Source organism: Pongo abelii, chromosome 4, assembly GCF_028885655.2.
Source record: "Pongo abelii isolate AG06213 chromosome 4, NHGRI_mPonAbe1-v2.0_pri, whole genome shotgun sequence".
In the NCBI taxonomy this organism is placed as follows: domain Eukaryota; kingdom Metazoa; phylum Chordata; class Mammalia; order Primates; family Hominidae; genus Pongo; species Pongo abelii.
This window is the reverse complement of record NC_071989.2, coordinates 136,595,859-136,611,722: the sequence shown is the minus strand read 5'-3', so window position 1 is coordinate 136,611,722 and position 15,864 is coordinate 136,595,859. Positions and strand designations below refer to the sequence as shown.

At 40.1% G+C, this 15,864-nt stretch overlaps 1 protein-coding gene across 2 annotated transcripts in view; it reads left to right on the top strand.

The window, feature by feature from the left end:
• FBN2 (fibrillin 2) overlaps nucleotides 1-15,377 on the top strand; it is a 283,862-nt gene extending 268,485 nt beyond the window's left edge. For both annotated transcript variants that reach the window (XM_024246978.3, XM_054555893.2), the window contains 3 exons: nucleotides 9,629-9,860; nucleotides 11,377-11,548; nucleotides 13,462-15,377. In XM_024246978.3, coding sequence (XP_024102746.2) covers nucleotides 9,629-9,860; nucleotides 11,377-11,548; nucleotides 13,462-13,836 — 779 coding nt within the window. In that variant the 3' untranslated portion in view covers nucleotides 13,837-15,377. The remainder of the gene's footprint in view (nucleotides 1-9,628; nucleotides 9,861-11,376; nucleotides 11,549-13,461) is intronic.
• The last annotated feature ends 487 nt before the right edge of the window (nucleotides 15,378-15,864 follow it).

The window sequence follows — 15,864 nt, the reverse complement described above, 5'->3', positions numbered from 1 at the left end:
CAGTAGGTGCAGCACAGCACCGCGGCACACTTAGACAGCTATGTAACAAACCTGCACATTCTGCACATGTATCCTAGAACTTAAAGTAAAATTTAAATAAATAAATATAATAATAATATAAAATGATTTTATTATATTGCAATATTTATAAAATATGAAGCCCACCACTTTATTTAGTAAATACCGTGGACTTCTTGGTTAATGCCATAGACCTTAATCCAAAAGAATGTTTCTCTATCAAACAGAATTTTTTTTTAAGGAGAACAAAAGTAGAAATAGGAACATGCATGGAGTGCCAATTTAATTTCAAAGTGTTGCAGTTTCCTGAAGTTTTTGTTTCTAAACACCTAGCACAAAACGAGCTGTGCAGGTTTTTACTAAATGCGGAAGCTCTATTTAAAATAGTCTGACTTAAAATCAAGATGGTGGGGGGGGAGGAGCCAAGATGGCCGAATAGGAACAGCTCCGGTCTACAGCTCCCAGCGCGAGCGACGCAGAAGACGGGTGATTTCTGCATTTCCATCTAAGGTACCGTGTTCATCTCACTAGGGAGTGCCAGACAGTGGGCGCAGGTCAGTGGGTGAGCGCACTGTGCGCCAGCCGAAGCAGGGGCGAGGCATTGCCTCACTCGGGAAGCGCAAGGGGTCAGGGAGTTCCCCTTCCAGGGGTGACAGACGGCACCTGGAAAATCGGGCCACTCCCACCCAAATACTGTGCTTTTCCGACGGGCTTAGGAACTGGTGCCCCAGGAGAGTATAGCCCGCACCTGGCTCAGAGGGTCCTACGCCCACGGAGTCTCGCTGATTGCTAGCACAGCAGTCTGAGATCAAACAGCAAGTCGGCAGCGAGGCTGGGGGAGGGGCGCCCGCCATTGCCCAGGCTCGCTTACGTAAACAAAGCAGCCTGGAAGCTTGAACTGGGTGGAGCCCACCACAGCTCAAGGAGGCCTGCCTGCCTCTGTAGGCTCCACCTCTGGGGGCAGGGCACAGACAAACAAAAAGACAGCAGTAACCTCTACAGACTTAAATGTCCCTGTCTGACAGCTGTGAGGAGAGCAGTGGTTCTCCCAGCACGCAGCTGGAGATCTGAGAATGGGCTGACTGCCTCCTCAAGTGGGTCCCTGACCCCTGACCCCCGAGCAGCCTAACTGGGAGGCACCCCCCAGCAGGGGCAGACTGACACCTCACAGGGCCGGCCAGGTACTCCAACAGACCTGCAGCTGAGGGTCCTGTCTGTTAGAAGGAAAACTAACAGAAAGGACATCCACACCAAAAACCCATCTGTACATCACCATCATCAAAGACCAAAAGTAGATAAAACCACAAAGATGGGGAAAAAACAGAGCAGAAAAACTGGAAACTCTAAAAACCAGAGTACCTCTCCTCCTCCAAAGGAACGCAGTTCCTCACCAGCAACGGAACAAAGCTGGACGGAGAATGACTTTGACGAGCTGAGAGAAGAAGGCTTCAGACGATCAAATTACTCCGAGCTACGGGAGGATATTCAAACCAAAGGCAAAGAAGTTGAAAACTTTGAAAAAAATTTAGAAGAATGTATAACTAGAATAACCAATACAGAGAAGTGCTTAAAGGAGCTGATGGAGCTGAAAACCAAGGCTCGAGAACTACGTGAAGAATGCAGAAGCCTCAGGAGCCGATGCGATCAAATGGAAGAAAGGGTATCAGCCCTGGAAGATGAAATGAATGAAATGAAGCGAGAAGGGAAGTTTAGAGAAAAAAGAATAAAAAGAAACGAGCAAAGCCTCCAAGAAATGTGGGACTATGTGAAAAGACCAAATCTACGTCTGATTGGTGTACCTGAAAGTGACGGGGAGAATGGAAACAAGTTGGAAAACACTCTGCAGGATATTATCCAGGAGAACTTCCCCAATCTAGCAAGGCAGGCCAACATTCAGATTCAGGAAATACAGAGAACGCCACAAAGATACTCCTCGAGAAGAGCAACTCCAAGACACATCATTGTCAGATTCACCAAAGTTGAAATGAAGGAAAAAATGTTAAGGGCAGCCAGAGAGAAAGGTCGGGTTACCATCAAAGGGAAGCCCATCAGACTAACAGCAGATCTCTCGGCAGAAACCCTACAAGCCAGAAGAGAGTGGGGGCCAATATTCAACATTCTTAAAGAAAAGAATTTTCAACCCAGAATTTCATATCCTGCCAAACTAAGCTTCATAAGTGAAGGAGAAATAAAATACTTTACAGACAAGCAAATGCTGAGAGATTTTGTCACCACCAGGCCTGCCCTAAAAGAGCTCCTGAAGGAAGCGCTAAACATGGAAAGGCACAACCGGTACCAGCCACTGCAAAATCATACCGAAATGTAAAGACCATCGAGACTAGGAAGAGACTGCATCAACTAACGAGAAAAATATCCAGCTAACATCATAATGGCAGGATCAGATTCACACATAACAATATTAACTTTAAATGTAAATGGACTAAATGCTCCAATTAAAAGACACAGACTGGCAAATTGGATAAAGACTCAAGACCCATCAGTGTGCTGTATTCAGGAAACCCATCTCACGTGCAGAGACACACATAGGCTCAAAATAAAAGGATGGAGGAAGATCTACCAAGCAAATGGAAAACAAAAAAAGGCAGGGGTTGCAATCCTAGTCTCTGATAAAACAGACTTTAAACCAACAAAGATCAAAAGAGACAAAGAAGGCCATTACATAATGGTAAAGGGATTAATTCAACAAGAAGAGCTAACTATCCTAAATATATATGCACCCAATACAGGAGCACCCAGATTCATAAAGCAAGTCCTGAGTGACCTACAAAGAGACTTAGACTCCCACACATTAATAATGGGAGACTTTAACACACCACTGTCAACATTAGACAGATCAACGAGACAGAAAGTCAACAAGGATACCCAGGAATTGAACTCAGCTCTGCACCAAGCGGACCTAATAGACATCTACAGAACTCTCCACCCCAAATCAACAGAATATACATTTTTTTCAGCACCACACCACACCTATTCCAAAATTGACCATATACTTGGAAGTAAAGCTCTCCTCAATAAATGTAAAAGAACAGAAATTGTAACAAACTGTCTCTCAGATCACAGTGCAATCAAGCTAGAACTGAGGATTAAGAATCTCACTCAAAACCACTCAACTACGTGGAAACTGAACAACCTGCTCCTGAATGACTACTGGGTACATAACGAAATGAAGGCAGAAATAAAGATGTTCTTTGAAACCAACGAGAACCAAGACACAACATACCAGAATCTCTGGGACGCATTCAAAGCAGTGTGTAGAGGGAAATTTATAGCACTAAATGCCCACAAGAGAAAGCAGGAAAGATCCAAAATTGACACCCTAACATCACAATTAAAAGAACTAGAAAAGGAAGAGCAAACACATTCAAAAGCTAGCAGAAGGCAAGAAATAACTAAAATCAGAGCAGAACTGAAGGAAATAGAGACACAAAAAACCCTTCAAAAAATCAATGAATCCAGGAGCTGGTTTTTTGAAAGGATCAACAAAATTGATAGACCGCTAGCAAGATTAATAAAGAAAAAAAGAGAGAAGAATCAAATAGATGCAATAAAAAATGATAAAGAGGATATCACCACCGATCCCACAGAAATACAAACTACCATCAGAGAATATTACAAACACCTCTATGCAAATAAACTAGAAAATCTAGAGGAAATGGATAAATTCCTCAACACATACACCCTCCCAAGACTAAACCAGGAAGAAGTTGAATCTCTGAATAGACCAATAACAGGAGCTGAAATTGTGGCAATAATCAATAGCTTACCAACCAAAAAAAGTCCAGGACCAGATGGGTTCACAGCCGAATTCTACCAGAGGTACAAGGAGGAGCTGGTACCATTCCTTCTGAAACTATTCCAATCAATAGAAAAAGAGGGAACCCTCCCTAACTCATTTTATGAGGCCAGCATCATCCTGATACCAAAGCCTGGCAGAGACACAACAAAAAAAGAGAATTTTAGACCAATATCCTTGATGAACATTGATGCAAAAATCCTCAATAAGATACTGGCAAACAGAATCCAGCAGCACATCAAAAAGCTTATCCACCATGATCAAGTGGGCTTCATCCCTGGGATGCAAGTCTGGTTCAATATACGCAAATCAATAAATGGAATCCAGCATATAAACAGAACCAAAGACAAAAACCACATGATTATCTCAATAGATGCAGAAAAGGCCTTTGACAAAATTCAACAACCCTTCATGCTAAAAACTCTCAATAAATTAGGAATTGATGGGACGTATCTCAAAATAATAAGAGCTATTTATGACAAACCCACAGCCAATATCGTACTGAATGGGCAAAAACTGGAAGCATTCCCTTTGAAAACTGGCACAAGACAGGGATGCCCTCTCTCGCCACTTCTATTCAACATAGTGTTGGAAGTTCTGGCCAGGGCAATTAGGCAGGAGAAGGAAATCAAGGGTATTCAATTAGGAAAAGAGGAAGTCAAATTGTCCTTGTTTGCAGATGACATGATAGTATATCTAGAAAACCCCATTGTCTCAGCCCAAAATCTCCTTAAGCTGATAAGCAACTTCAGCAAAGTCTCAGGATACAAAATCAATGTGCAAAAATCACAAGCATTCTTATACATCAATAACAGACAAACAGAGAGCCAAATCATGAGTGAACTCCCATTCACAATTGCTTCAAAGAGAATAAAATACCTAGGAATCCAACTTACAAGGGATGTGAAAGACCTCTTCAAGGAGAACTACAAACCACTGCTCAAGGAAATAAAAGAGGATACAAACAAATGGAAGAACATTCCATGCTCATGGGTAGGAAGAATCAATATCATGAAAATGGCCATCCTTCCCAAGGTAATTTACAGATTCAATGCCATCCCCATCAAGCTACCAATGACTTTCTTCACAGAATTGGAAAAAACTACTTTAAAGTTCATATGGAACCAAAAAAGAGCCCGCATCGCCAAGTCAATCCTAAGCCAAAAGAACAAAGCTGGAGGCATCACACTACCTGACTTCAAACTATACTACAAGGCTACAGTAACCAAAACAGCATGGTACTGGTACCAAAACAGAGATATAGATCAATGGAACAGAACAGAGCCGTCAGAAATAATGCCACATATCTACAACTATCTGATCTTTGACAAACCTGACAAAAACAAGAAATGGGGAAAGGATTCCCTATTTAATAAATGGTGCTGGGAAAACTGGCTAGCCATATGTAGAAAGCTGAAACTGGATCCCTTCCTTACACCTTATACAAAAATCAATTCAAGATGGATTAAAGACTTAAATGTTAGACCTAAAACCATAAAAACCCTAGAAGAAAACCTAGGCATTACCATTCAGGACATAGGCATGGGCAAGGACTTCATGTCTAAAACACCAAAAGCAATGGCAACAAAAGCCAAAATTGACAAATGGGATCTAATTAAACTAAAGAGCTTCTGCACAGCAAAGGAAACTACCATCAGAGTGAACAGGCAACCTAGAAAATGGGAGAACATTTTCGCAACCTACTCATCTGACAAAGGGCTAATATCCAGAATCTACAATGAACTCCAACAAATTTACAAGAAAAAAACAAACAACCCCATCAAAAAGTGGGCGAAGGACATGAACAGACACTTCTCAAAAGAAGACATTTATGCAGCCAAAAAACACATGAAAAAATGCTCACCATCACTGGCCATCAGAGAAATGCAAATCAAAACCACAATGAGATACCATCTCACACCAGTTAGAATGGCAATCATTAAAAAGTCAGGAAACAACAGGTGCTGGAGAGGATGTGGAGAAATAGGAACACTTTTACACTGTTGGTGGGACTGTAAACTAGTTCAACCCTTGTGGAAGTCAGTGTGGCAATTCCTCAGGGATCTAGAACTAGAAATTCCATTCAACCCAGCCATCCCATTACTGGGTATATACCCAAAGGACTATAAATCATGCTGCTATAAAGACACATGCACACGTATGTTTATTGCCGCATTATTCACAATAGCAAAGACTTGGAACCAACCCAAATGTCCAACAATGATAGACTGGATTAAGAAAATGTGGCACATATACACCATGGAATACTATGCAGCCATAAAAAATGATGAGTTCACGTCCTTTGTAGGGACATGGATGAAATTGGAAATCATCATTCTCAGTAAACTATCGCAAGAACAAAAAACCAAACACCGCATATTCTCACTCATAGGTGGGAATTGAACAATGAGAACACATGGACACAGGAAGGGGAACATCACACTTCGGGGACTGTTGTGGGGTGGGGGGAGGGGGGAGGGATAGCATTGGGAGATATACCTAATGCTAGATGACAAGTTGGTGGGTGCAGCGCACCAGCATGGCACATGTATACATATGTAACTTACCTGCACATTGCGCACATGTACCATAAAACCTAAAGTATGATAATGATGATAATAATAATAATAATAATAAAAGAAAAAAAAAAAAAAGAAATAAATCCCCCTTGGTCATGGTGTACAATTTTCCATATATTTCTGAATTTTTTTTCTGATCCTATTTCGTTGAAGATATCAGTATCTATTTTCATGTGGAATATTGATCTATAGTTTTCTTTCTTGTGCTGTCATAGCCTGGTTTTAATATCAGGATAACACTAAACTCATAAATGAGTTGGAAGTGTTTTTGCTTTCTGTAATAAATTGTGTAGAATTGGTTTTTAAAAAAAAAAAAAAAAAAAAAAAAAAATCAAGATGGTGTGGTATATCCCAGTTGCGCTTTATGAGATCCTGGGGTGGGCACTTTGACAAGGCAGTCACCCCCAGAGTAGCTCGCACTGGAGTCCAGCCAGAAGCCGGTTTGCCTTCTAATCAGGAGAAACTCCATGAGCAGAGGAATAAATGGTTTAAGATGAGTCCGAAACTAAAAATACATGAGCAGATATCCCTAATTGCAGGTATGAATTTGTAAGCTTGTTCTACTAAAATGAGTACCTCTAAGCAGCAGGTGCCTGGGTACGACACATCAGGGATTTATTTCAAAAGATTCTAGATTCTTCTGGGCAGGGTTGAGGAATCCAGCTTGTCTCTAATAAAATTGCTGACTTTCTTCTCTTGAATTCGTGTAACGCCGTTGGATTTTTAACTCAAACATATGGCAGAAATAGGGTGAAATACCCCTTCAGGAAACTAATAAAAGCAACAAGTTAGCAAAAGAAAAAGAATTAGGACAAAACGCAAATTGAAAAGCCACCAACATTTTTTATCTGTCATTACTTGTGTGAATATCTTCAGCCATTCATATGATAGATGGGGAATACAGAAGGAAGCATTTCAGACAGATTTCCCCAGGACTCCTCGTCAGTGGTCAACACTGTTAGTCAATGCATCAGACAGTTTAAACAGGCAAAACTGTAAACCTACAATGTTACTAAACCTACTACCAATTGAAGAAGAATGAAAGTTCTTTGAAAGTGTTAATATTGAAAAAAGCTTTCAGTTCAAACTAACAATTTAGGAAGTTTTCTGCCAGTTGTCACAGAGAATTTACAACGTTCTGGTAGATAGAGTGTACAGATGCAGGGAACATTCTCAACTATTTGTAAGCATTAGAATTATTCAAATACAATTATTCAAAATTGGAAATATGTAAATACTAACATATACATATGAAGAAAAATTATGTCTTAATATATGAAGACTTTGTGTTTTAGTATTAGTAACTTCCAGTTGCTTCTGTAGCCTGTTCACAATAATTCACACATAGTTGAGTGAGGCTTGAATCAGTTCAAAGTATGTGTCAGACAGGAACATATTTATTTAAGTCTATAAATTTTAATCATGATATACATTTATAGAATATAAATATGAGGTATATCGTGGTGCTTGCAAAAATGTTACATATTTTTAAATATTCTTGTAAGTGATATGTTTAAATATAATTTACTCAGTTAATTATTTTTGCCTGGTAATTTTTCTTCCTAACACAATGTCTAATGATATATTCATGGCAGGATCATTTTATTAAATTGTAATCTAATTTAGATTCCCTGTTAGGAGAGAAACACTGCATAGGAATGTCAGATCTAATTATAAAAGCAGATGAGGCTTTGTGGCAGAATTCCAAGTCTCTTGTATATAGAAATAAAATAGCAGTTATAGTTATATCATATGTAGCCAAGTTACTGAGAATTTATTTATCGTATCTACGTTCTTCCCCTGCCATAAAGGCTAAGAATTTTCACATATTAGATAATCAGCATCTTTTATATTCAGTGATTAAGAAACCTACATTTAGTGGTCTCCTTTAATTCTGAGACTATCAGAATCATGATACAAAAATGTTCCTAATAATATCTACCCTTTCAGTAACTTCTGTCCTGTACTTAACGAAGTTTAATTTCCTGTCTGAGAGGCCTCTTCACTGAGAGCCCATGTGCATCTTCCAAATGTCACTGAGCTGCTGCAGATCCCTCGCTTCCCCACTAAGTACTGTGTCCTCTGCGCACACCCACTTGCACGTGGGCCTGTTTCCCCACATGGGCTGAAATATATACTTGTCACATATTAGGTAAACAGACACTCTTTGCTCCACATGGAGTCACAAGAATTGAAAGAATTCCGTGGAACAGATGTGATTTGTTCCCAGGGTGAAATTTGGATTATAAAAAAAGCCCAAAGAAGTCAAGCCGCATGTTGTATATCAACCAGACAGTTAAGGCAAAATTATAATCTCCAAAGTTGAAAGCATAATCAGACTTTGATTTTGTAAAAATGATAATAGCAACTGAAAGTATAACCTATAATTATCCTGCTACCAGGTATTTATAGTATAATGTTAGTCATTAAGCAAGTAAAAGCTATAGTTGGCTGATGGCTGGATACAAACCTGCCTCAGAAGGCACAGTCTGCACCCAGTGGGTTCTCAAGCATTTTAAACTGAACTAGTTTGTTCGTTCAACTGATTTAACTAAATAGTGTTGTTTTCCATCGTTTTCATTTAGGGTTTATGAATTTTTTTATGCTTTCTCCTCCTATATAATGAAGGTTTGGGGAATTGCTAGGGGAATGGATACAAATACTTATAAGGATTTTTTTTTAATTGATATATCATAAACTTCTGTCTTTTAAAGTGTACATGTAAATGAGTTTTGTAGATTCCCACAAAGGTATGCAGTCATCAGTACTACCAGTTTCAGAACATTCTCATCACCTCCAAAAGAAACACCATACCCAAGAGCGGTCATTTCCCATTTCTTCCTCCCGACAGGCCCTGGCAACTAATTTTCTCTCTATCTCTAAGGATTTGCCCAAGATATAGGCTTTTGAAGTAACCTTCTGTTAAGAGAATAGAAGAGTTATTCACTAGGCAGACTGCAAATATCTGTTCCCAAGGGCTGCAGACATATTTAGAAACAGTACAAACAGAAAAGAGCAAAGCAAGGGTTTTTTAAAGCCACAATTTAGGGGAATTTTTTTCATTCATGTGCTTTGCAAATCAATCGTCAGAATAAATAAAATACCGTGTTAGAGTTATTTCTGCCATAAAATCACAGGCACTTGAGACTCCAGACTTGTTCACGTTTTTGCTCTTGCCCACTTCCCCATGTAAGAGTTTCTTTCTTCGTTTCACTAGATGAGAATGAGTGCTCCAATCCCAATGCCTGTGGCTCTGCTTCCTGCTACAACACTCTGGGGAGTTACAAGTGCGCCTGCCCCTCGGGGTTCTCCTTCGACCAGTTCTCCAGTGCCTGCCATGATGTGAATGAGTGCTCGTCCTCCAAGAACCCCTGCAATTACGGCTGCTCAAACACGGAGGGGGGCTACCTCTGTGGCTGCCCCCCTGGGTATTACAGAGTGGGACAAGGGTAAGGCGGCCTTCAGCCTCAGCACATAGAGGAATACATGGTTCCTGAGTGAGTTCAGGCCACCCACCACTGCAGGGAAGAGTACAGTGTCTAAAAGCCAAACCGCAAAAGCATTGATTAGAGCTCTTAGGGTATGCAGATAAATACCAAGAAAGCACACACGGACTGTGCTCAGGGTATAGGATTACTTCCTTTGTGATGAGCATAAAACTTGAACATGTATGTAAATATCACTCTTTGCTCCTCTTATTAAGGGCCTGAATTGATTCAATTTGACCCAAGGCCAGAGACAAACAGATGCTTAAAAATGCGGCTCACATGTTGCCATGGATACCTGGGCTGTGAGGTAGAAGTGGAAATGGCCTTGCCACAGGTTCTTCTACAAATTCTGGAAGGTGCTAGCATAGTGATCACTGAGGAAGGAGTTTGTCCTTTTCTTTGCTTGTGTAGCTTTTCTATTGCACAGAGAGAGGATGGTGCCTAGTTGGTGTGGTGCCATTCAGCATGGGCCTGGCCCACAAGACAGGCTTCCCTCCAGCTAGGCGCACTGTCTCAAGTTCCATGGGCTGTGGCCGAGGTGCTGGCCATTTGCATCCTTCCAGGAAGGCTGTGGTGCTCAGTAACACAGAAGATGGGCATTTAGAGGTCAGTCCAGGTTGCCTTCTTTGAAAGGAGCAGTGTGCAAGGCAGGGACTAAAAGTCATGGACCAAGTCTGTCCAACAATGGTGTATGATAATAGTTAAAACAAAAGGCTTGGTCTAGACAAAGGTCATTTAGAGCCAATTCATTGACTCAATAACCAAAACATAAGTTCAGAATCTCGGTTTTTAAAGCAGGGAGCTTTGTTGCAAGCAGCAAATACAGGCTTCAGGCCCTTGAAACAATGGAACCTCTCTTAGCATTCTCTTTGGAAATTCATACCTTACTTTTACCTTCTGGAGTTAATTATGCTCAGTACTTCAGTCTAATTAAGACTGAAAATTGGGAAAGCACGGGGCTCACCCTCAGAAGAATTTTGCTGTTTCAAAATAAGGGAAAATTTTATCTATTGTGTGTTAAAGAATTATAGGGGATTGTGGCTCATCCCTGTAATCCCAGTACTTTGGGAGTCCGAGGTAGGAGAATCACTTGAAGGCAGAAGTTGGAGACCAGCCAGGGCAACACAGCAAGACCCTATCTCTACAAAACATTAAAATTAAAAAAAATTAATTGGATGTGGTGGTGCGTGCCTATTGTCCCTGCTAATTTGGAGGCTGAGGCATGAGGAGCTCTTGAGCCCAGAAGTTCGAGGCTGCAGTGAGCAAGATCGTGCCACTGTACTCCAGCTTGGGAAACAGAGCAAGACCTTGTCTTTAAAAGAAAAATAAAAGAGTTGCAAAGAATATTAGGGTTTTATGTTTATGAGTTTAGAGTTTGCTCTGTTGGTTTTGTGTTTCTGAAGAGTCTGCTCTACCACTGGAAAACTGTGGTCAAGTCAGTGATAAAGTCTAACAATACTTTGCTTTTTGCAAATAGCCACTGTGTCTCAGGAATGGGATTTAACAAGGGGCAGTACCTGTCACTGGATACAGAGGTCGAGGAGGAAAATGCTCTGTCCCCAGAAGCATGCTACGAGTGCAAAATCAACGGCTATTCTAAGAAAGACAGCAGGAAGAAGAGAAGTATTCATGAACCTGATCCCACTGCTGTGAGTAAATCCCACTTTGTGTTGCCACAAAATTTTATCCCTATGGAGTCATGTATGCAGTGCAGTTCATGTCGTTTTCAGCCTCATTGAAGTTAATCATACCTTGAATTTAATGGATAAATTAATGGACCCAGTATGGAAAAGACAAGTAAATTCAAATGATTGAATTATTAGATCAAAACACAAAGCTTGGAAGAGAAGACTTTAAGATTCACAGTTTCAGAGCATTTTCTCTTGTTGTAGTTTTTGATTTATGTGGGAGGGTATGTCCATCTAGGAAAGAGCTATTTTTACATGATTCAAAAAATGAAATTATTTTTAATTTGTTCAGTTCTGTTTTATAAATGTATAGCATACAAAACTGATTTTAATTTTCACTAAGGAAACCAAGTAGGTCTCATATTCTTTGATTTATTTTTAAGACAGTTGTTCCTTCATTAAAAACTTTTGTCTTCCAAATCACTTGTATTCTTTAAGGAACTGAAGTTGGAAATTGCGTGCCACTGATATTTCCTTTCCCTAATGGCATTTTGGCAGTGTTTAAAGGGGTGGGCTGCAGACTACCTGGTTTTGAACATAATTCCCTGGCCCTCCCTATCTGTTACCTCTGTTCCTTAGGTTGTGTTTATTTAACTTCTCTCAACCTCAGTTTTTTCACCTGTAAAATGGGAATAATAATACCTCTGAAGGCTGATGGAAGGGTTAATTGAATTGAAACATGTGAACTGCCTGGAACAATGCCTGACACATATATCACATGTGTTCAGTTCCTATGAATGATTAATATCTCATATCTAGAGATCTTGATGATTTTCCCAAAGATCTGAGACAGCATGAGGTCGTCACTCACCACTCTCTGCAGTTAATATGACTGAGAAATTACCCCACCAAAAAACCTAATCAACAACTGGCTGGCTGTGTGAATTGGACAACTTGCTTCAGTTTTATGGGCCTCAGAAACTTTGTCTATATGACCTGACTTCTCTAGCCAAAAAGTTCATGATGCTATTTTATAATAATAAATAAGCCAGTGTTACATTTACCTTAAGTAGACTAAGATACCCAACTGATGTTTAAGTATGACAGTTGAGATATTCATCAAGTTCCCAAACTACAAATCCAGAAGTTCTGCTTATAAATTTTCCCATTGGGGTACTAGGACATAATTCTGCCTGAACACTGATGGGCACTTCTGGGTCACCACTGCCAAGTCCTCACTTAACAGGTGCCCAATCAAAGCATTGTGGTTTTTATCCTATCTTACTTATATCATTTGTGCTTCTCCCAATCCTCTGAGCAAAAGTCAGACTTGGTTTATCTGGGCCCTGCCCCACTGGCTTTTACCAAAGATGCTGGTCTTAACTGGAGCCCCGAGAACTCTGCAGATCACTCACTCTGTGTACCTCTGATAGCTCCCAGTAAACTCACTCATCATTCACTTACCTTACAAATCAAAGCCCAGCCTTCAGACAGAAGATTCCCCTGGGCGCATTCCCTCCTGATGCCCAACAGCAGTACTTCTTATTTTGACTCCAGAAAAAAAAAAATCATTACCTAAATTTTATTTTTTAAAAATTATTAATTAGCACAATATTTCATAAACTCATCAAAAAAAAAACTTGAAATGTGAATACTCTGTAGGCCCAGTCCTGTACCTTTAATTACCTCGTTAAGGCTGAGTGAGAAGTCATAAAGATTTACAGGGTATTCTCGATGGAATTGGCCTTTTCTTCCAACTGACAAAAATGTACAACAGCCTCTTTCACAGCCACTGCTGGTAAGGAGAGTGCAGAAAGCGGGAGTGGGAAGCCACAGCCTGTCCTTGTGACCAAAGCCCCTGCAGCTGATCTCTTTCTAGTCCTCTCCTTGTGCTGTAGAAGCTTCTCCCAAATCATTTCCTGCTCTTCCTCCAGGTTGAACAGATCAGCCTAGAGAGTGTCGACATGGACAGTCCCGTCAACATGAAGTTCAACCTCTCCCACCTCGGCTCTAAGGAGCACATCCTGGAACTAAGGCCCGCCATCCAGCCCCTCAACAACCACATCCGTTATGTCATCTCTCAAGGGAATGATGACAGCATCTTCCGCATCCACCAAAGGAATGGGCTCAGCTACTTGCACACAGCCAAGAAGAAGCTCATGCCCGGCACATACACACTGGAAATCACTAGCGTCCCTCTCTACAAGAAGAAGGAGCTTAAGAAACTGGAAGAGAGCAATGAGGATGACTACCTCCTAGGGGAGCTTGGGGAGGCTCTCAGAATGAGGCTGCAGATTCAGCTCTATTAACCCTTCACAGACTTGGGCCCAGGCTCAAATCCTAGCACAGCCAGTCTGCAGAAGCATTTGAAAAGTCAAGGACTAATTTTAAAGAGGAAGAATAATAATAACTCTTGTTTCTTTCCTCCCTGTCTTAGACTTTGAATGTTGACCCTCACAGGGAGGGATAATTTAGACTCTGGTATGGCCAAAGATTTGAGCACAAAGGCAACCGTGGTTACTGTATTTTTTATATAACTTCATTTTAAAATATATTAAAAGAAACCTAAATGTTCAAGATATCAGCATATGGCACTAAATGCACAAAAATAATGTGAGCTTTTTTTTTTTTCCTGTTAGCAGTCTGTAACACTTTGGGTATTTTGCTATAGTTGCTAATTAAAAAAATATAGATGTTTATTTATTTTTAATGCAGTAATATATGGAGAAATGAACAAACTATGTAAACAAAAAGGGAAACTCACTTGTTTTTCTTTAGATTTATAAATTTGAGCTATTTTCTTTAGAGGTGCTTTTTAAAAATCCAATAGATACAAGAGATGTTTCCTTTGGTTTTCTGCCAGTCATCCAGCTGATACACACCTGATGATTTTAAAGAAAGCCACACAGAGCTGAATGGGCAGTGTAATCAGTAATTTAAAAGACGTGAATGTCATTAGATCCTTTATAACGTAGATCGAAGCCAAAGCAGCTCATTTGTGACAACATTTCATATCACCAGACACACCAGGCAACAGAAGATGAAGCACAACCACTGTAGCAAAATACCTTGACTGCTTGTGAGACCATTAGCATTGCAGGCCAAACTGTACTGTATTTCCTTCTCATAACCTCAAGGAACCACATGTGCTACCCACAACACCTCATTCTTACCCAGGGTGCGCTGCGTACTCATGGTACTGTAGGCAGCTGAAGAACCGCCGTTCCCTTGAAAGGGAACACCTGGCATTCTGTAGTGTTTCGTGCTGTCTTAAATAATGGTGCATTTATTATGTTCAAGTTATTTCAGGATTGCCATATGTGCAAACAAATCATGCAGTGCAGCCAAGGAATATATGTTGTTGTTGTTGTTTTAAACCCATTTTTTTTTTTAGAATTTTCATTAATACTGTAGTTATACACCATATGCCTCGTTTTATCATAGCCTATTGTGTATGAAAGATGTTTGTACAATGAATTGATGTTTAGTTTGCTTTAGTCATTTAAAAAGATATTGTACCAGGATGTGCTATTAAGAGTACGTATCCATTATTCTTCTCAACCCAAGAACCTGTTCCCTGGACCAGTGACCAAACCTCATATGTGAAATGGCCAAAGCACACAAAGGCTCCCGGTTGTTCCTCTCAAACCTGTGCTGACCAAAGATTAGTAACCAGTTATACCCAGTATTTTGAGGTTTTATTGTTTTTTTAAATAACTAAAAAAGGAACAGTGTAAATTTATAATCAAGAGTTTGTGAGGAAAAACTTATGGTTTTTGGTTTTGTTTGTTTTTGTAGGTCTGTGTATCAAATATGACACTTTTCTTGCAATAAAGCTTATTTTGGGGTATTTTTCTGGCTGAAAATTTTATGAGACCACAACCCCTGTTATATTTGTGGGAGGGGCTGGAGGCTTTGCCTGTGGGAACCTGTATTGAAGTAATAGACAGAGAGCCAGACACACAGGAAAATAAAGGAATGCTGGCAAATCTGTGAAGCAAAGTCAACATGTGTTCAACTGATGATTATGATTTGAAGTTACATCCAAGTAGAAGGATATAAAGTCGTTTACTTATGCATAAATTCTAAGCTTCCTGGGACCCATCTTTCTGGAAACTTCAAAGGATTTCTTCACTTCATGCTAATATCCCCATAAAGTATCCATGAGGAAGTGAAACATTCTTTTAGAGAATCTTACTTCTCTAAGATAGAAATTTTCTGAACCCAAGTTTTTAAGCAAAGGTAATAGCGGGCATACCCCAGGTCAAAATAATCTAAACCTTATCTCTTAAAATGGTGTACAGTTTATTCAGTGGACAAGTGGGTAGATTTAACAA